Here is a 22,005-nt window from a genome sequence, read left to right as displayed (position 1 = left end):
TCTGTATAAAAAAAGCCCTGGTTCTTCTTCACCCTGGGGTACTTTTAGGTCGAACACCTAAAACTGCTTCTGGAAATTCCCCCACGGGACTTTCTTAAGTCTAGACCCGTTCCTTACCACTTTGTACCTTCCTTACCAGCCATATTCTTTAGCCTCTCCAGTTTTCAACTCCCTAAATCTTTAACTTCACCCCAAGAATTAGTCCAATCAAACTTTCCCTTCTTAGACCTCTTCCTTACGTTAGCTCCAGGAAACTCCCATGAGACTCACAGGGCTAAATTTGTCCTTAATGGCGCTCCGTAACTCGCCTACTGTGCCACCACCCTTCCTCACCTCCTGTTAGCTCCGCCCCGCCCCCTTCTCGCTTTCCTCCCCTTCCCCCCCCACCTCAGTGCCTGCGCTTGCGCACCTCCAATTCAGGCGCTTTCCCTTTCCTGGCGACCAATCCACTTCCTGCCTCCGGTCCTCGGAACATTCCTCCCCTCCCTTGAGGTCCTGGCTAGAGGTGCTGTTTGTGGCTGCCCTGAGGATCGCCTGTCTGAAAAATTCGCTCCTCTCATTGAGAGGGCAATTTGAAGCAGTCGCTATGTGTGTGGCACCTATCTGAGTATTTACTCGCGATCCTCCACCCCGGAGCTAAGCTAAGCGCGTGGGGATGCCGGCGGAAGGAAGCCCCGGGCTGTTTTCGATCTGGCAATCGCACGGATAGCTGCTTCCTTTCCACCTCCCTCCGCCCCGCCCCCACTCGCAGCCCGGCCGCGCTGGTGAGTGGCGGGCGGGCGGGAGGGCCGGCGGGCGGAGGGAGGAGGGGGAGCTGAGGGAAGGCGGGCCCTCGGCTGCGAGCTAGGTGGGGGGAGGGGAGGGGAGAGCCCGAGCGCTGGAGTTGGTGCTGGGAAACCCGGGGCTAATGTTGACAACAGGCTCGAGGTGAGTCTCGGGGAACCTCCTCCCCCTCCGCTCCAACGATCGGGAGGAAGCTGGGCTGGGGGGCACCGGCCTGGACTCGTACTCCCTGGGGGACCCAAGAGGCGCCTCCGCACCCCAGCGCTCCGGGGGTGGCGAGCAGGAGCCGGACCGCGGGTCCGGCGTCGTCCTCCTCACACCCCTCTCCTCCGGAGGCTCCCATCAACGCGGGAACCCCTGGTCCGAGGCAGGCCGGAGGGGCGGTCGAGGGGGTGCCTGCCTCACATGCTCGGGCCGGGCCTCGGGGCCGGAGGCGGGGAGCCCGCCGTGACGGGCTGCAGCGGTTTGGGGGTGTGGAGGAGAGCGAGGGGAGGTTGGGGAAAGCTCTCGGGGAGCCGGGAGGGAAGCGAGGGCGAGGAAGTGGGGAGGGTGCGTGTGTGGGAGGATGTGGAGCGGGGAGACCGGCCGGAGCGTGTCGGGCTCCGTCGGTGAGGGAGTGTGGGGTGCGAAGTTCGGGTTGGGGCAGGGATGGTGCGCGAAGGTGACCGTGGACCCGCGTGGGAAGGGGAGCTGTGGCGGGTAAGCGTGTCGGGCAGAGGCGTGTGGAGCAAGAGCAGGGGGTTGTGGGAGACGAGGGTGTAGGGGAAGGGGTTTGGGTGTATTGGGGCAGGCATTAGTGGGTGTACTTTGTTTTTTAGTCCCGTGGGCTGGTGATTCCTCACTTTGCCTTCATGCCGGGCCTCCTGGTCTTCTCTTGTTTGTTGGCCCTGTTGAAGTAACCGGACGATCGCGGGGTATTTGGTCTCCAGGTTGGCCAAGCAGAGCCAGCTTTCAGGCTTGAGGGGACCGAACCGTCAGTTCTCTTGCTCCCTTGGGCTTGTACGCAGTGATGCCTCAGACCTGAGGAAAACTATTACTCACTTTGCTCCTTTAGCAGAGTTGTTGCGTGTTCATGAGGACTGTACAACTCCTCGAGAAAATCGTTTTTGAACTCTGGTGAAATTTGTAAAAGCTTTGAAAGAGTCCTTTATACTGAGGACGTTCTTTAAAGTCCAAGACTGGGAGGTAATGCCCCTGTGCGGTTCTGCCCTTAGAACATTTTGAATGAATAACCGAGAATGAAAAGAAAAAAACAGCATTCTTTTACTCTGGAGTATTTTCAGAGCAGTCTCTTTGTGATTTCATACATCGTCCATATGGTAGTTTGCGAAGGAATATCTTTGAAAGGGAAACACCCCTTCCTCTGCACTCTCCCCGTACACGCCATTGCTAGTACCTGTTTTGCCAGTAAAGTAGTTTTTACTTTCTTCTGGAAGTTCAGAGTATATTTAGAAAACCAAACAAAATATACAGCCCAAGGGCCAAGACACTATTTTGGGAGCTAGGAAGGTGGTTTTAAAGCATGGCTTCCTTTTAAGGACTGTGTGAATGTAATTATACTCAGTAAAATAGCTTGTTAAGAGCTAATCATATCCAATTAAAAGGTCACTAATTTTTACCTTATTTTGAGATAGAATCTATTTAAAAGTTTTAGTTTTTATTTGAAAAACTTGTGAAACATTTTAGGTAAAATAGATATTTATTAAAGCATGAGTTTATTAAAATAATTAAAGAAATTTGAGTGTTTCATTCAATATAATTTAACACAGTTCAGTTTTTGAAACTTGATGTGGTACAAATGCATACTGATCTGAATCATGTTGTTCGTATCTTTTATTTGCCTTTCTAAATCTTAGAGTCAGGGCGTATAGTGGAAAAGAGCACTGGACACAGTTTCAACCCAGCCGCTAAACTAGTTGTGTAATCTAGGGCAGGTCACTCAACGTACAGATTGAGAATTGGAGTAGGTAAAATCTAGTACTCCTAACTCGAAAAATCTCTCATTTTAGGATGAACTTTTCAGTGTTCTGTGTGAAAGAGAATAAACATTTGTTGAATGCTTCCCTCATGCTGCTACTGGTTTAGAGATGTAAGAAGTCTGTAATTCCAGAGAGAGAGCAATAGTTCCATTTTATGGATGAATAGACTCAGATGTTGCATTGCCCAGTTTCCATAGCTAGCAGTTTGCAGAGTTGGGATGCAAACTTAAAAGTCTGACGGACTTTAAAGCTCATACTACTTTCACATATTGCATTGATGCCTTTACATGAACCTTTAGATTTCCATCGTATTTTTTGTTCACTGAAATTTAGTTCCAAGTGTACTTTGGGTATATGTTTGTAATACAAGGATGAAATGATTCAAAGGAGATACCACTCCCAAGACTTAAGTGTCTTAACTGAGAATCTGTTTTGCCATGCTTTAGAGCAGAATTTTATTCATGAATGACTACTACAGTTTGATGTAGAAGGCACTTAAAAATCTGTTGAATAATTGAGTACTGTGGAGAGTCACAGAAGTTTGGGAGACTCTTGTGCTAATAAATGATGTTCCTTTATGAATTTGTCAGATTCCAAGTGAATTTCTTAATGTTTTAACATAATTTAATATCTAATTTCATCTTCATAGATGAGATATTAATTATAAAATTTGATGCCATTCTTTTTTATATCCTGGGAACTACACTTCCTCGTATCAGCTGAAATGTTGCTTGTTGCTGCTTCACAACAAAATACAAATTCTGTATAAACATTATTATTATTTTTTGCATAGAATTACAAATATTCCTAAGTAAGATTATCTTGTTACCTAGGAATTACCTGTCCCCATATATTTTAGCATAGAATATGCCAGAAGTTAAAACATCATGTGAAAACTGCATAGCCATTATCAGGGACTCTTTCTGCTTTGAGATACGTAATTCTGATTTGTTGTAGTCAGTATCTGTTGTCAAGTTTTCCAGCTGACAGTTTCATATTCTAAAGGTTCTTCATAACTTTAGTTAAGAGTTCGGATTCCACTTCTGTCACTAGCTGTGGAGGCCTTGGTCAAGTTACCTGGTCAGGTCTCCATTTACTCATTTATAAAATAGGGAAAGTAATACCCACCTCATAAAGATTTTAGTATCAAATGAGATAATGTATGTAAGATGTTTACTCTGGTACCAGTGAGTAGTAGCTATTAGTATTCTCTCTTTTGAAAGTTTGCTTGCTTTGGGGCAAAGGTGGCTATTTAATTGAAGCTGCATGAGAAATTGATAACTACACTTCCCAGATAATATAAATATTAACAGTATCTTACCACATAAATATGTAGTTATGCTCATATATTTTCATGATTGTTTAGACAGGATTAACAGCCTTTTTTTGTTCAAGTTCCACCAATGGTGTTAACTAAAGCCTTTGGGTGTCATTGTCCAAAAAAATGCATAGAACATGGAAGTGGAGGAGAACAAGAGTAAAAACAGAAAAAGGGAAAGGAAGAGGTGGCTGAGAGAAGGTACAGACTATGGCATGTGCCTCCAGAAATGACTGAAAGTGCTTCTGTTGGCTTAGGTTGTCTTTCTGTGGTAATATTTTATCAGAGGGCTGAAATAAATGCTTTGTGTCTATAAAATATTATTGCAAATGTTTTCTTTGCTAACCTAGTTTTTATTGATGTAATTTAAAACCTATATTTGAAAATACTTAAAGAGTACTGTTTGTCTTTAGCTTGTAAAAAAAAAAAACTAGGTAGTTAAGTCATTCTATACTTCTTAAATGGAAAGTATTTTGATTATCTTGGGTACAACTTTCAGATGATTTAGGAATTAAAACTTGAAGTACTGTCCATAAGAGAAATTATATGAGGACATTAAGTTCTAAGTAGAGATGTAGTTTTAGAAAAGAAAATCATGAATTTTGCTGGGGAATACATTTTTTGTTCCAGAGTTTATTTCCAGTTAACTGTATGGAGCCTGTACTATAGACCAGTGCTCTCCAAAAGAATCTTCTGTGATGATGAAATGTTCTGTATCTGCACCGTCCGTACCCACTAGCCACATGTGGAATTGAGCACTTGAAATATGGATAGTGACTGGAGAACTGAATTTCAAATTCTGTTTAATTTTAATTAATTTACAGTGTAAGTAGCCACATGTGGCTAACGCAGTGGTTTTCAACTGGTGGTGATTTCCCCCCCAGGGGACATTTGGTGATGTCCAGAGTACTTTTTGGTTTTTAAAACTGGGGAGATACTACTGGCATCTACTGGATAGAAGGCAGGGATGCTGCGTTTAAACTTTGTGCAGTGCACAGAATAGCGTCCCCCTCCTCCCATCCAGAGAATTGTCTTGCCCCAGATGTCCTGAGGCTGAGAAACCCTGGGCTGGTGGCCCTTGTATTGGCCAATATAGAAGAGAATATACAGTTTTTTATAATCATTATTATGTTTATTTGTAAACTAATTTTGACTAATACTAATAAAGAGATGAAAGGTCTAGTCCAGTTTGGGATAGTTAACAGTTTTTGTATTTGAAAGTTCGATAAGGTTAGAGCAATGAGGTGAAATTTATGAGTCTTCATAGGAGGCAAGAGCTCGTTTATGCTCCCACTTATATACTTGTATTGAATATTGTATGAAGTAGTGTTACCAGCATTTCTTAATGGCTGTGAAATGGTGGGGGGGTAAAACTGATTCAGAATGTTTTCAGTTACATACCGAAGTATTTATGATTAAATATGTTGTTTTGAAGTTGACAGTGGTTGAATCTAGGGAATGGTTACATGGAGTTCCTTATGTTGTGCTCTCCACTTCTGTTTGTGTTTGATTACTTCCTTAATAAGTAAAAAGAAAAAAAATACTTAGACATAGGCATAACTAATAATGATAGATACGGAATTTTATCACTGAAATAGTATTCGTTTTGCATGCATTTTATTTAATCTTTCACACTTGCCAAGTTGCATTAATATGTTCTGCTTAACAAAATAGTGTCACGTCACTAAAAAACGTCACTGCATCTACAATGCTGATATTCTTTTACTCTTACAGATTGTCCTGGGTAACATAATGCCAGCTGAGCGTAAAAAGCCAGCAAGTATGGAAGAAAAAGAATCTTTACTAAACAGCAAGGAAAAAGACTGCAGTGAAAGGCGGCCAGTGAGCAGCAGGGAGAAACCAAAAGAGGAGATCAAGCTTACCGCCAAGAAGGAGGTTATTAAGGTCCCTGAAGATAAGAAGAAGAAACTGGAAGAAGATAAGAGAAAAAAAGAAGACAAGGAACGCAAGAAAAAAGAAGAAGAAAAGGTGAAGGCAGAGGAGGAATTAAAGAAAAAAGAGGAAGAAGAAAAAAAGAAGCATGAAGAAGAGAGAAAGAAGCAAGAAGAGCAGGCGAAACGTCAGCAGGAAGAAGAGGCTGCCCAGTTGAAGTAAGAACGTTTATTCTAACTATTGATGTGCAGGAATGGGAAGATTGGAATGTTTTGGAAAAACAGTGATTATTTGAAATAAAACTTCCAGCGTGCAGTTTCTTGAGAGTTGGGAGTATCTTAATTTACTTGTTCTGTTAGTTTTACTGACGAGTGGCATGCTTACAGTGCTTTCATTCTTTAAATTAAATAATAGTAATTTTTTTTTGCGGGGGGGGCGGATCAAGCCATTTTATTGAGGGGCTTTGGGGGAGGGTCGAAAACCTGGGCGGACAATGAGATCCAATGTCCTTCTCCTAGCCAGGACCTTCGCCACTTCACAGTCGCTGCAATAGTAATCTTTAATAAGTATTTTTTGAGGTGTGGGGCAATCTGGGCTGTTTTTGTTTTTTAAAAAAGCTTTTTTCCCTGGTACCTTATGCCATCTTTCTAAGTTGAAAATCTTTAGTTTGTTTTTTTCTTTTTGGCTGTACCATGCGGCTTGCAGGATCTTAGTTCCCTGACCAGGGATCCAGCCTGGCCCCTGGCAGTGAAAGTGCCAAGCCCTAACCACTGGGATGCCAGGGAATTCCTGAAAATCTTTAGTTCTAAATGGCTGCTATTTGTTGAGTTCTTATTATATGTCAGGCACTACAATTGTATCAGTACATGTCTTCAAGGCAGTCTAATGAAGTAAGCTCTGTGATCCTCATTTTATGGATTAATAAAATGAAGCTTCAAGAGGTTAAATGACTTGCCTAAGGTCACAGTAAGTAGAACAGCTGGGATTTGAACCTATGCTGGGCTGACTTTAAAACTTTTGTCCTTAAGTACAATTCCACTAATGCCTCCCATTCTTACCTTTATCTAAATCTATTTTTAACCATGTAAATCTGTGCAAGTGATATAATGAACTGGTGAAAAATGAGGTAGTCCTCATGGGAAGACTACCAGGATGTAGCAGAAATGACAGTTGTTGAATAGTGCATGAGCTCCTCCCTTCATATATATAATTTAAAAAGCTGTTTGCAAACATGAATTTTCATGAATCCCTAGAACAGCTCAGCTACCTACTTTCTTACCAAAGTTCTTTTATACCTCTATTTTTAATGAGGAGCTGGAGCCTTGGGTCTGAAAAGCAGTAGTAGTGACCTGTTTTGGAATATTCAGAACCATGATTCTTGAGAGTTTCTTGCTTATTTTCTATTTTAGTTTTAAAAAAACAATTCACAAGGATATTTAATTTCACTGTAAGTTTAGTTCTCTCACCCCTCCTGTTAAAGAGCTTAAAAAAACAACAGCAACCAAAACCCCAACTTCTTACTGGGAAAAATTCAAGGATGCAAAAAGTAGAATGAAATGATTTACCACCCCTCCCCACCTACGCAGCATCAACAATTTGCACTTTTTTCCTTTGGAGTATTTTAAAGCATCACATTATTTTACCTGTAAATTTATAAATATAAATAAATACCTTAAGTGTGTGTGTGTGTGTGTGTGTATGTGTGTATGTGTATATATATATATTCATTATATATAAAAGTGTTTCTAATAAAGATGATAATGGAGTTCTTGAGTGCATATACGTAATGAGTTATGCTTTCTTAACGTGTACTCTCACTGCTAATCTTGTGTTTCTGTGTGGTTGGGAGGCTTCCAAGAGATACTCACATGTCCCTGTTCCCAGTGGTAGATGCAACTCTCTGTTAACATATTGTGGCTGTTAGTGGAAAAATCATAGAATTATAGGGTAGCTCAGAAAGATGAAAATCTATTTTATTAGAAATTTATATTTTAAAGCTACATATTTTGGTATCTCAGAAACCTCAAAGTCAGATTGTCTCCACTCTGCCACTCCTGCCCAAGTTATTTTACTGCTTCTACAGTTTAAACATGTCCCATCTTTTTAGTGGAAACATAGGTAGATTTGTTTTTAATTATTCTTTTCAGGATACACTGAGTCTGTTAACCTTTTATTAAAGTGCTCTTATCCTATAGTTCTTCTGGTTCCTATACAAGCTTTCTTAATTACACTTGAATTTTAAGACCTAAACCTAGCAAGTACTTTTATTAATAAAGGTTCATTTAATGCTGAAGTATGGAGAAATGGTACTTAACATCTCAAAACATTTTAATGCATTCTTTTATAATGTTTATTCTTTAATTAAAATATTCTTTGTGGACATTTTTTGTTTTTCTTTTTTCCCAATGCTTTTATTTGTTTTAGGTTATCCTTCCCAAATATATTACTTTGTTTTTTCATATTAAGCATCATGTGTTTTATCCATTTATTTTTTTTTTCAGCTTTATTGAGTTAGAGTTGACAAATAAAAGTGTTTTATCCATTTAGCTTGCCAGTTGGCAGAATGATTTTTTTTTTTTTTTTTTTTTTGTGGTACGCGGGCTTCTCACCGCTGTGGCCTCTCCCGTTGCGGAGCACAGGCTCTGGACGCGCAGGCTCAGCGGCCACGGCGCACGGACCCAGCCGCTCCGCGGCATGTGGGATCTTCCCAAACCGGGGCACGAACCCGTGTCCCCTGCATCGGCAGGCGGACTCTCAACCACTGCGCCACCAGGGAAGCCCGGCAGAATGATTTTTAATCTAGTTATTCAGAATCCTCCGCTCTTCTACTTTTGGTGTTATCAGAATGGGTTCGCATTATCTTAAGTCATTAATCAGATGTCTTTAGTAGTGAAAGGGCCTCTTGCATCTTTTTTTCCTCTTGGATTCTGTTGCTTTTCTGATCACCTTTTCATTGGCTTTCACTCTTATAGGATTCATCAGTGATGCTTCAAAATATACAGGGTATTTTACTTACGTGTTTGTTTGTTTTTTATATAGAGAGAAAGAGGAATCCCTTCAGCTTCATCAGGAGGCTTGGGAACGACATCAGTTAAGGAAGGAACTTCGTAGCAGAAACCAAAATGCTCCAGACAACCGACCAGAGGAAAATTTCTTTAGCCGACTAGACTCAAGTTTGAAGAAAAATACCGCTTTTGTCAAGAAACTAAAAACTATTACGGAACAACAGAGAGACTCCTTGTCCCATGATTTTAATGGCCTAAATTTAAGCAAGTACATTGCAGAGGCTGTAGCTTCTATTGTGGAAGCAAAGCTAAAAATATCTGATGTGAATTGTGCTGTGCACTTATGCTCTCTCTTTCACCAGCGTTACGCCGACTTTGCCCCATCACTTCTTCAGGTTTGGAAAAAACATTTTGAAGCAAGGAAAGAAGAGAAAACACCTAACATTACCAAGTTAAGAACTGATTTGCGTTTCATTGCAGAATTGACAATAGTTGGGATTTTCACTGACAAGGAAGGTCTTTCCGTAATCTATGAACAGCTAAAAAATATTATTAATGCTGATCGGGAATCCCATACCCATGTTTCTGTGGTGATTAGTTTTTGTCGACATTGTGGAGATGATATTGCTGGACTTGTACCAAGGAAAGTAAAGAGTGCTGCAGAGAAGTTTAATTTGAGTTTTCCTCCTAGTGAGATAATTAGTCCAGAGAAACAGCAACCTTTCCAGAATCTTTTAAAAGAATACTTTACGTCTTTGACCAAACACCTGAAAAGGGACCACAGGGAGCTACAGAATACTGAGAGACAAAACAGGTGATTTTCAAATGTTTCTCAGAAATGAGAATTTATTTTGGAGCTCATACTTAAAAATTTTAAAGTCTTCATGCCACTGAAAGAACTTTTGGAAAAGGGCTCATTGCAGGTGATTTCTTAACATTCCAGGAAAATTTCACAGTGTAACACTCTAAGTACTCATGTTTAAATGTGAGTCTTCGATAGATTTTGTTTCTGATTTTAAAAGAAATCTGGCAAGTATGTGGTGATTTTTACTTTGTGGATCTGTTTTCTTCCTGTGATTTAAAAAACTTCTTAATGTTGAGGGATAAGTTTTCTTTTTCTGTCACTTTAACTTATCTGCTATTTTTCTGTGTGTTTTGCTGTTCCCTCTCTGTAACAGGTTTGCTTTCATTGTTTTGTATTTTAGTTTATTGATGTCACTGTTGATACTCGCTTTTTAAGAGAAAAAGTCATTCATTATCAGTGATATTTTAGATTAGAAATTTGGAAAATAGTGTACCAAAGTAGCTGTGAAAAAATTCTTCAAGTGCAACTATGAATTTATGGGAGTCTTTCTCCTGGGGACATCCATTCAAACTTCTAGAGGAATGTGTGTGCCTGATTTAGGCCACCTTTGACAGTTACAAGATACTGTAGACTACTGTGTAGCATCTGCACCTAGAAGGCATCAGCAAGCTAGAAGTTGATGCAGTTGGTGGGTATTATTAGGTCAACTTTATGGAGGGTTGGATTTGGAGGAGGGCTGAAGGGGCACAGAAAGGAGGCGACAGCAGTAGCCTTTGGTTGGATACTCTGCAACTATTTAAAGTGCATGTGGGGGGAGAACACTTATTCCTATAAGCCTGTAGTTGGGGAGGACTGGCTGGTTTAAGTAGTTACCACTAGAAGGTGATTGACTCAACCAGAAAAGACTGCAATAGTGTATGCCAGTAGTTCAGTTAGGTCAGGGGTAAGGTAGGTGCAGAGCCTATATGGATAAATCCTTGGTGGCTGAAGATCACTAAGAGGTGAGAATTTAAGATGGCAGTGGTGCTCCTTAATGTTTCTTAAAAAAAAAAAAAGCATCCTCGTTTTTTGCTTTTGAATAGCAAGGACTGTTGTTTATTTTTAATTAATTAATTAATTAATTAATTAATGGCTGTGTTGGGTCTTCGTTGCTGCGCACGGGCTTTCTCTAATTGCGGCGAGCAGGGGCTACTCTTTGTTGCAGTGCGTGGGCTTCTTATTGTGGTGGCTTCTCTTTTTTTTATTTTATTACTATTTTTTAATTTTATTTTTTGTTTTTGGCTGTGTTGGGTCTCCATTGCTATGTGCGGGCTTTCTCTAGTTGCGGTGAGCCGGGGCTTCTCTTCATTGCGGTGTGCGGGCTTCTCATTGTGGTGGCTTCTCTTGTTGCAGAGCATGGGCTCTAGGCATGCAGGCTTCAGTAGTTGTGGCACGTGGGCTCAGTAGTTGTGGCTTGCGGGCTCTAGTGCTCAGGTTAAGTAGTTGTGGCACATGGGCTTAGTTGCTCCGCGGCATGAGGGATTTTCCCGGGCCAGGGCTCGAACCTGTGTCCCCTTCATTGGCAGGCAGATTCCCAACCACTGAGCCACCAGGGAAGCCCCGTTTCTTTTTTAAAATTTATTTTATTTATTTTATTTTTGGCTGCAGCTTTCTCTAGTTGCGGCGAGCGGGAGCTACTCTTTTTTTTTTTTTTTTTTTTGCGATATGTGGGCCTCTCACTGCTGTGGCCTCTCCCGTTGCGGAGCACAGGCTCCGGACGCGCAGGCTCAGCGGCCATCGCTCATGGGCCTAGCCGCTCCGCGGCATATGGGATCTTCCCGGACCGGGGCACGAACCCGTGTCCCCTGCATCTGCAGGCGGACTCTCAACCACTGCACCACCAGGGAAGCCTGGGAGCTACTCTTCATTGCGGTGCGCAGTCTTCTCATTGCGGTGGCTTCTCTTGTTGTGGAGCACAGGCTCTAGGCACGTGGGCTACAGTAGTTGTGGCGCATGGGCTCAGTAGTTGTGGCACACGGGCTCTAGAGTGCAGGTTCAGCAGTTGTGGAGCATGGGCTTAGTTGCACCGCGGCATATGGGATCTTCTTGGACCCGGGATCGAACCTTTGTCCCCTGCATTGGCAGGCGGATTTTAACCACTGCGCCACCAGGGAAGCCCCAAAGTTTTTTTTTTTTCTTTCTTTTTTTTTTTCCCCAAGTTTTCTACTCTTTTTCCATTTCCCGTGTGTCCTACCTAATACATCACAGCTGATTTTAAAAGTATGTTTTGATTACTTCTTATTGGCTACTTTAAGGGTTTTGTGTTTGTGTTTTTTTTTTTTTTTTTTTTTTTTTTTTTTGCGGTACGCGGGCCTCTCACCGCTGTGGCCTCTCTCGTTGTGGAGCACAGGCTCCGGATGCACAGGCCCAGCAGCCATGGCTCACGGGCCCAGCCACACTGCGACACGTGGGATCTTCCCGGCCCGGGGCACCAACCTGCGTCCCCTGCATCGGCAGGCGGACTCTCAACCACTGCGCCACCAGGGAAGCCCTGTGTGTGTGTTTTTGATTGTCCTCACAGAAGCTTATAGGGTAGGGAGTCTGTAATGATTTAATCCGGTCATCCTTCCAATGCAAAATGGAATCCATTTTATAGATTATCTGACATAAATTATCCTTCTGAAAACTTCTCGAGCTTAGTGGTCTGAGCCATTCCACTGTTGGACATACCTATTTGCTAGGAATTCAAGCTGATGTTTAACACCCCATATAATGGTTCCCTTTGATTTACTTCTTTTTTCTGATACAGACGGAATAAAGCTACTCAAAGTGGGGGTCCATGAACTGTTTACCTGTTCACAATGAATTAAGCTGAGAAACTGAGACTAAGCATTTAGACATTTTGATAGCAATTCTCCATTGCCATGATATTGTCACTGTGTTTTATAGCTGTGCTATGATTGGAAAGAAAATTATTCCTTTATGGCAGATAGTTTGAAAAGCACTGGCATGTGACATGTCTCTTCTTTTACACCAGGATGTCTCAAATATTTGCAGACTGCCAAGATGTTTCCCTTTCATCTTCTCCAGGCTAAATACCTCTGGTTCCCTCAGTATGCTACATGATTTCCAGACACTTCACTATCCTTAGGACGTTTGTTTTGGATGACTTCTTATCTGCTTATGACCTACAATTCCATTAGTTTTTGTAGCTGCCTTGTCAGTCTTGACTTTTTGTTACGCCTAAAGACTAATTTCTCAGAGGAACTGCTGCCCAGCCAGTTCCTCACCTTGAACTAGTGAAATAATTTTTTTATACCTAATACAGACTTACCTCTTTGAAACTTTATTTAGATACTTTTGGCATATTATGTTAGCCTAATGATAATCGATGGTGTGTGTGTGTGTGTGTGTGTGTGTGTGTGTGTGTGTGTGTGTGTGTGTGTGTGTGTGTGTGTGTGTGTGTGTGTGTGTGTGTGTGTGTGTGTGCGCGCGCGCTGCCCCGACGAGGTATCGAACCCAGGCCACGGCAGTGAAAGCACTGAGTTCTAACCACTGGATCGCCAGGGAAGTCCCAATGATGTGTATATTATTAATTGTACTTATGCATTGGTCACATTTAGATTAGATAAGCAGACCTTTTTTTTGTTGTTATTAAAGTCACGCAAGAAATTTTGAACAGGATCTCGTGTTGAGAGCACAGCTTTGTGGCCTTTTCCTAGAAACTTACTCATTTTAATACAGAACTATTAACTATGGTTGGTTATTAGAGGAGGTTATTTACTAAGTGTAAATTGACCTTAGCATGGTAGCAGTTATTTTATCACAGGGACTGTCCAATTAGATGTAATAATTTGGGGGAATGTGAGAATCTTAATCACAATGTAGAAAATAATTGGCATATAGCTTAATAAGTCACTCATGCCTTAGGATAGCTTCAACTTGAGCAGCCTCTGTAGTGAGGATTTAAATGCCTGACTGAGAGCAAAGAAGACATGAGGAATTGGTTAGTGCAGAGTCCCTACTTGGCCTAATGTTAGTCTCCTTACTTCTAAGAGGGTACGTTACAGTTAAAATGACCAGTTTCCAAAAGTTTCTCCTTCCCAATCATTATCCAGTAGGTGTTTTGAAGTTTTTCTGTATCATAGGAATAAATCATAGGCAATCGTTTTTTCCCAGTAAGGTTTCTCTTAAGCATGATAATGCTAGAAATCTAAGTGCCAAGCTAGTGAGTATTTAATGCTTGTACATAGTTGAAATACTTTAAGGCTTTATTCCATATCTCAATAATGATGGTTTTTAAAAAGTGACTATATTTTCAGTCTATGGATTATAAGTGCTCTTGGTCATTTTAATTAACTTGGGAGATGGCACTGTGCTTAGGGGCTGTGAAGTGTTAGTCTGTACTCATTAAAGTCTTTACTTAAAATTTTATTTAACCAATTAAAAAAATAGAGTAATAAAATCTCTGTGTTTTCTTAAAAACACTGTAATGAATGAATGAAGATGGTGACTGAATAAGACCTGTCTCAGCTGTATCTCGGCTGATAGATTTTAGATAGCTACTTCTGTTTCTAGCCCCCTGAGGGATTTACGATTTACAGTTGTCAGCCAGCAATACAATTGACCCTAGCGTTGGGTGAATTCTAATAAATTGAATTTATAAGCTTTTCGTACTTTAAGTACAAAATCTTATTTTTAAAATGCATTTGGTTAAGTGATTGATCTGGGGAATTAATATTTACACAAAAGATCATTTAGTAATATTTGCCAATTTAGAATTAATAGCTTTACTTCTTGCTAAGTTTTGTTTTTTATGTTCAGTGCTCTTTATACTTGAAATGCTTTGTACTTTGAGATATTATTCTCATTAAGGTAATATAACCTAGTATTTTTTGGCATTTAATAAAATTGGGTGAATAAATGATTTAATTTTATTAGATGTAACTTAATGTTAATTATGTAACAGTTCATTTCTAGCAGTATTAGTGAAATCATGAATTCAGATATTAAGTCAGAATTCTTGCTTGAATAATTCTCAAGTGTCTTAATTTCTTTTTTTTCTCCTTAATTGGTGGGAGTGGGGGTATGTTTCTCTTTTCAGTACTGGTGAATTATGACCTTCATGATTGCATGCTCAGTCCAACAGCAGTAAATGATTTAAAGTTTAGTAAGGAAGAAAAATGTAGGTAGAATGTAGGCTTTTCCCGTGTTAATAAAACCAGGGAGGTTTCTTTCTTTCTTTTTTTTTTTGAATTTTATTTTATTTTTTATACAGCAGGTTCTTATTAGTTATCCATTTTATACAAATTAATGTATATATGTCAATCCCAATCTCCCAATTCATCACCCGCCCCCGCCAGAGATTTCTTTTATTATTGCAAATTCATGAGGCATTACTTTAACAGTGTTGAAACCTGAAAACACATCAACCTGAAATTAAATAGTGTTGCTTTTACCTTTCACATTCTTTCCAGATAAGTTGTACCTTACCTTTACAGGGAGATTGTTTAATAAATTGTGTAGTAATATTTAAGCACTATTAAAATGTTATATCACTGTGCTTTAGACTTAAAGAGGCTTTAACAATTTTATAAGTGCTTCGAAATTGTTACCTCCTTCCAGATATTTTCTAAAATGAGTCAATGACTTTGACATAGTTGGTTAATAAATCTTTGGGTACAGTTATGCTTAACTGTTGCGCTAGTCTCTTTTCATATAAGATTGTACAACATTTGTGACCAAATTCTAAAATGAAACCACAAGAAAATTTAAGTTCTCATGAGAATTTGATAGGGCGCTAAAGGAGATGAAAAGTGAAAACTAGTAGTTTTTCATGGGTCTGCTTCATGGTTATTTTTTCAAGATTTGGCCATGTGTTCTATGTTGTTTTGCATTACTGCGTAAGAACAAGGCTAAAATGGATTTTCTGTGGTCTTTTCAAGATTTTTTTCTTTTTTAACTTGGCTAATAGAAGATCAAAATAATACTTGGCATTGAAGTTCTTGCTTTTTCTACAGTGAGCTCTGGCATTTTTTTTTTTCACGAAAATACTGTTTTACATTGATATAGTGCATCAGATGTATGATTTCAATTGATCCTCACAGTACCCTTGAAAGAAATACCTGTATTTTGAAGGTGATAGATCTGAGTTAGGGATTAAAGAGCTTGCCCAATGTGACTTGGATAGCAAATGATAGAATCAGGTTCTTTCCTACCTTTTCATTCTGTATTTTTCACATCTTCCATAGTACTCATTTTCATCTGCATTTAGTGCTTATTTTTTTATTATTATTTTTTTTAATGTTATGTATTTTTAAAATTAATTATTTATTTTTGTCTGCATTGGGTCTTTGTTGCTGTGCGTGGGCTTTCTCTAGTTGTGGCAAGTGGGGGCTACTCTTTTGTTTTGTTTTTTTTGGCTGTGTTGGGTCTTCGTTGCTGTGCGTGGGCTTTCTTTAGTTGCGGTGAGCAGGGGCTACTCTCGGTTGTGGTGCGTGGGCTTCTCATCGTGGTGGCTTCTCTTGTTGCAGAGCACGAGCTCTAGGTGTGCAGGCTTCAGTAGTTGTGGCCCGTGGCTCAGTAGTTGTCGCTTGTGGGCTCTAGAGCTCAGGTTCAGTAGTTGTGGCTCATGGGCTTAGCTGCTCTGTGGCATGTGGAATCTTCCCAGACCAGGGCTCGAACCTGTGTCCCTTGCATTGGCAGGCAGATTCTTAACCACTGCACCACCAGGGAAGTCCTAGTACTTATTTTTAAGGTGTCTAGTAAACTCATTAGCTACTCAGGACTTACAAAGTCAAATCCAAACAAAAGAAGGACCCAAAAGAGAATATAAAACAAGAACCTCAATGTGGGAAGGCTTGCCTTTGATATGCATTTGAGAGACATCCTAATTCAAAATAAGGTACCAAGTGGATAATTTTAATTTTATTTGAGAGGCAGTATAATCCAGTAGTTACGAGAGTGGACTTTGGAGCCAGACTGCTTGGGTTCAAGTTTTAGATGTCATTTACTCATTCTGTAACTTTGGGCAAGTTATCTCACATCTCTGTGCTTTGGTTTTCTCTTCTGTAAAATGGGATAACAATGGCACTCTGCCTCTGAGGTACATGCCAACAATGCAGTGAACTCATATGTGTAAAAGCATTTAATAACAGTATCTGGCACATTGTAAGTATTCAATAAATGTTAGTTCACCATTAATGGTATATTGCCTGCTCAATCCTTCAGAAAGGTTTTTGAATGAGAATTTCTCTTTGTGCCTTTTTATGATTGTGAAAATTTGTATGTTAAACTTCTTAAACTTTCATGGGTTATTTTAAAAATTCATTTTTAAAAACAATACAAAACAGAATAAACACTATACAAAATAAAAGAAATAGCAAGAAAGTCAGGCAATAACAATAAAAATGAAAAAAATGGAAAAAAAGAAAACCGAATGTCTCAATGCTAGAATTTTTTGAGGCATCTGTGGCTTTTCTTATTTATGAGATATAATGCTAGATTCCAGAATGGACTATTTGAAATTTTCTGTCAGTTTTACAATATTAAGTTAAATTAATATTAAATGTAGGGGGCTTCCCTGGTGGCGCAGTGGTTGAGAGTCCGCCTGCCGATGCAGGGGACATGGGTTCATGCCCCAGTCCAGGAAGATCCCACATGCCGCGGAGCGGCTGGGCCCGTGAGCCATGGCTGCTGAGCCTGCGCGTCCGGAGCCTGTGCTCCGCAATGGGAGAGGCCACAGCAGTGAGAGGCCCGCGTACCGCAAAAAAAAAAAAAAAAATTAATATTAAATGTAATATAAAAAACACTCCAAAAATCAAGGATCGATGTACCTTAGGGGGTCCTCCCAGATAGTGATATCTCATATTTTGGGTGAAGGAGGTCTACTTTCTTATTTTTTTATTACAGTGACTAAGACTTGGAATTAGTTTTGTTTTCATTGCTTACTTTTCATATCTTTATGGTACCATTTCCTATCGTTCAGTGATACCAGGAGAGAGAATGAACTTGTTTATAATATATTTAACAGTGATACTCAGTTATCTCCAGTTATGACAGGGATTGGCAAACTATGGCCTGCAGGCCAGATTAGGCCCACCACTCGTTTTTGTACAGCTGGTGAGCTAAGAATGGTCTTTACCTTTTTACATGGTTCAAAAAAATCAAAAGAACATTTTGTGAAATAGTAAAACTATATGATGTTCAGACTTCAGTGTCCATAAATAAAGTTTTATTGGAACATAGTCACACTCATTTGTTTACATATTGTCTGTGGCTGCTTTTGTGCTATATCAGCAGAGTTGAGTAGTCGCAACAAAGACCATATGGTCTGCAAAGCTTAAAATAATTATTATCTGGTGCTTTGCAGAAAAAGTTTGCTGACCTCTGGTTTATGACGGTCTCAGAATAATGGCTTCAAAGCAGCTTTGTGTAACAGATGTGTTTCTGAAGAGATTGTAATTAAAGTGATATGTGATGAATCATATCTGTAGCTTGATTTTGCTTAGTGATATATTCCCATGGAATTTACATAAGAAATTTTGGTGAGATTTATACTGATGTACAGAAAAGGTGCTCTGGTCAAAGGTGCTGTGTATATTTAGTTCCCTCATACAGGTCTAAAATTTAATCAAACTGAAAAACTTCCATATGGACTTCATAAACTTATAAAAACTGACTCATATAGTACATTAGCTAGAAACTGTTTCATTTAAATTTCATTAGAACCTCTAAATGACTAGGGATTTAAAATTTTCAGGTACCTGTTATGGGTTCTTTCTTTGCTTGAAGTCTGTAGTCTTATTACATGCTATAGGATTTGTCAGATGTTTAGGAAATATATATTAAATAAGTGGTCGAGGAAAAAATACATACGACTATATAAGTTTTGTGTATAACAGAACTCTTCTAATGCCATTTCATTGGTATCCTGTACTGCTTTCTGAGTGTGTAGTATAAGATTCAATTAGAAAACCAGTCAACCAAATCTAACCCCCCCCAACTATTCTCATTAGACAATAACCTAAACACGTATAAATTAAGTAGTTAGGTAAATTAGTACTGTTAAAAGTTTAATCGTGGAATTGAGGTTTTGGGAGGACGAGGAATATCTCTGAAGCTTCAAAGTTTTATATGGTTCCAGGGGAAATGGAAAGGAACTGAATGCATACAAAGGGACCCCTCATAGAATTCAGTCACTTTTAATTTACCCATGCAAAGTCCCAGGCAAAAGTTTGAAAGTGAAGTTGATACTGGAAAAAAGAGTTCATTTTCTGTTCTGATAAAATAGTCACCACCTTGCTACAGCTTGTATGTCATAAATCCTTAGTGAATATTGTATAACCTAAACTGGGTGTATCTTCTTCAGATGACCAGAATGTCAACTTGTTAGAGAAATAAAGTTCCAGGTTCATGGTATTTTGAGATATTTTCCAATTTCGTTTCAAGCTGAAATAACTTTGCATCTTAGTTGTCATTAGAGGTTTTGAAATCCCTTGGAACTATTATCCCTTTTAACATAATTTGTTTCTGAATAAACTCAAGTTTTTATTAATTTACATTTTTCCTAATAATTGTAGAACATTTTAGAGTAGCCTGCCTTTGAGTATTATTTATTCAAATTATTTAATTTTAATGGCTTTTTTAACTTCAAAAATGACATGACTTCTAATTAAAAGTTCTAACAACAACAAAAAAGTTCTAACAAGCTCATTTAAAGTAATGTCAGTCATTTCTTTCATGGCTTGAATATTTTTAAATGCTTGGGTTTTTGCTTTAATTAAAAAAAATCATTCATAAAACTTACTGAAAGAAACTTTCTTTTTGCCTGTAAAGTTAGTCTGAAATATATGTTTGAAGAGAGAAAGAAACTTCTTTAATGACAGTGTTGTTAGAGGAATACTTTTTAGCCTGGATTATTATGGTTAAACTATCTTGGCATTTTACTTATCTATTTGTAGAACGATATTGTCTAATGTGTATTTAAATCACAAGAAAGTGAGTGAAAAATTCTCACTTTAGATCCTAATAGGCCAGATTTGGGGAAAAAAAGAATTGGATTTAATGAATAATAATTGATCTTTGTATTGATCTATCTTGTGCTTGTAAATGGGAACTGCTATTCCTAAAAATAGAAAATGTTGATATTTGGAATATTGTAGCATTTAAACAAAAGTTCCTGTGGATAAGAATGGGATAAGATGGGAAACTTTGGCAATTGTTCCAAATAAGCAGGGATAAATAAGTGTAGGGATGGATTTTCTACTTCATTTTCTGTAACTTTTAAGGAGATAACACACAAAAAACTCTCTAACTCATTTTCTTCACTGTTCATAAGGAAACTCAAAACAAGGAATAAAAAATACTTTTAAATATTACTTTTGAAAATGACTTAATTTTCAATTTATAATTGACTTTTTGAAATCCATATTGTATTTGTATTAAGGTTTATAAATTTCAGATGTTACACTACTACATAAATAGTTAGTTATAGAAAAATTGGGTCCAGCTATAGACATTTCAACCATCTAAACTACTACAGTAAATTTTTTACTTTATGCAATTTGAAAATTTTCATTAGTTTTACATTTCTAATTATGGGTGGCTTATTAGTGAACTGTTTGCAGAGTGCAGGAGTACTTGTGTCCAATGCTCCTCAGGGCGGCCTGGCCTTGATTAAGTGGGTTTGCTCAGTTAATATTTGTTAAATGTATAAATAACGAGTGCTTGCACAGTAGCTTGAGAATTGACTACGTGGAAGATGTAGGCTTTTTCAAGATAATCTCGAATCAAGTCATTGTGTGAGTTTAAAGATACTGGTTCTTTCTATAACGTGCTATTTTTGAAAACCAACTTGTATGTCTGATGGGAATATGGCTGTAACAAAATAATAAAAATTAGTGGCAGACTGTTGAATTTTATATTTCTGCAAGCATAAGTGTTAATCACACTTCATGTTTTCTGAAGAACCAGTGTGAAAATTTAATTGTTTAAAAATTTTTAATTGTTTAGGTGAATTTGACGTACAAGTTTTAATTTCAGATATGTCTTGAAAGTTAAGTATTAAAAATAAGTTGTTAAAGAAGATTGTGTTAATAAGCTTGTGTGATAAAGTCAAATTTTCTGGAACATTCCCAATGTAATAATACATGATCCCATCTATTTTGATAAGATTATCAGATTATTTCATCATTTGTTTATAGGCGTATTCTACATTCTAAAGGGGAGCTAAGCGAAGATAGACATAAACAGTATGAGGAATTTGCTATGTCTTATCAGAAGCTGCTGGCAAATTCTCAATCCTTAGCAGACCTTTTGGATGAAAATATGCCAGATCTTCCTCAAGACAAACCAACACCAGAAGGTAAGATATCCTTAAAAACAAACATTGTGATTTTTTTTAGTAGGCAGTAATCACTTATATCTTTAGTCTTCTCAGATGTGTAATATTGAAAATGGATGTTTTGAAATGTCTTTAAAATTTTTTAAATGAAGAAGTAGTATTAAGACCTAATAAGAACATTGAAAATCTGCTTGAAATGCTTCTCTGAATGGAAAATGCTTTGCACTTAGAGAATAGTAATTAACTCATATGATGATACGATGAATTTCTTCAGGTTCTTTTCTTTTTTAATAATAAATTTACTTAGTTATTTAATTTTTGGCTGAATTGGGTCTTCGTTGCTGTGCTTGGGCTTTCTCTAGTTGCAGTGAGCAGGGGCTACTCTTCTTTGTGGTCTGTAGACTTCTCATCGTGTTGGCTTCTCTTGTTGTGGAGCACAGGCCCTAGGTGCGCAGCCTACAGTAGTTGCAGCACATGGGCTCAGTAGTTGTGGCTCACAGGCTCTAGAGCACAGGCTCAGTAGTTGTGGTGCACGAGCTTAGTTGCTCCGCAGCATGTGGGATCTTCCTGGACCAGGGCTCGAACCTGAGTCCCCTGCATTGGCAGCTGGATTCTTAACCACTGCCCCAACAGGGAAGTCCCTTCAGGTTCTTCTGTAATAGATATCCTTAGATTGTGTCTAACAGGGGCCTGTCTTAAATCATACTTGGAGCTACAGAAAGATTTACTTTATTTCTTGGATAGGTAATAAGGTGAATTAGACATTTGCGATACTAATATTTCTGTGCTTATTTTTATTCGTAGTTTAGTTTTTTTTCTTTAAGGCTGAGATTCTACTTTATTTTATTTATTTATTTTTAACATCTTTATTGGAATATAATTGCTTTACAATGGTGTGT

At 38.8% G+C, this 22,005-nt stretch overlaps 1 protein-coding gene across 3 annotated transcripts in view; it reads left to right on the top strand.

Annotated features, from left to right (window-relative positions):
- The first annotated feature begins 856 nt into the window (after positions 1-856).
- UPF2 (UPF2 regulator of nonsense mediated mRNA decay) overlaps positions 857-22,005 on the top strand; it is a 100,231-nt gene continuing 79,082 nt past the window's right edge. For 2 of the 3 annotated variants that reach the window (XM_060097603.1, XM_060097605.1), the window contains exons 1-4: positions 1,053-1,143; positions 5,815-6,191; positions 9,013-9,792; positions 20,967-21,127. In XM_060097603.1, the coding sequence (XP_059953586.1) occupies positions 5,833-6,191; positions 9,013-9,792; positions 20,967-21,127 (1,300 nt within the window). In that variant the 5' untranslated portion in view covers positions 1,053-1,143; positions 5,815-5,832. Of the gene's footprint in view, positions 928-1,052; positions 1,144-5,814; positions 6,192-9,012; positions 9,793-20,966; positions 21,128-22,005 lie in introns of those variants that run through there. The other variant, XM_060097604.1, reaches the window with a different exon arrangement.

Source organism: Mesoplodon densirostris, chromosome 4 (genome assembly GCF_025265405.1).
Source record: "Mesoplodon densirostris isolate mMesDen1 chromosome 4, mMesDen1 primary haplotype, whole genome shotgun sequence".
NCBI classification, from domain to species: Eukaryota; Metazoa; Chordata; class Mammalia; order Artiodactyla; family Ziphiidae; genus Mesoplodon; species Mesoplodon densirostris.
This window is presented reverse-complemented; position numbering and strand designations above follow the sequence as displayed.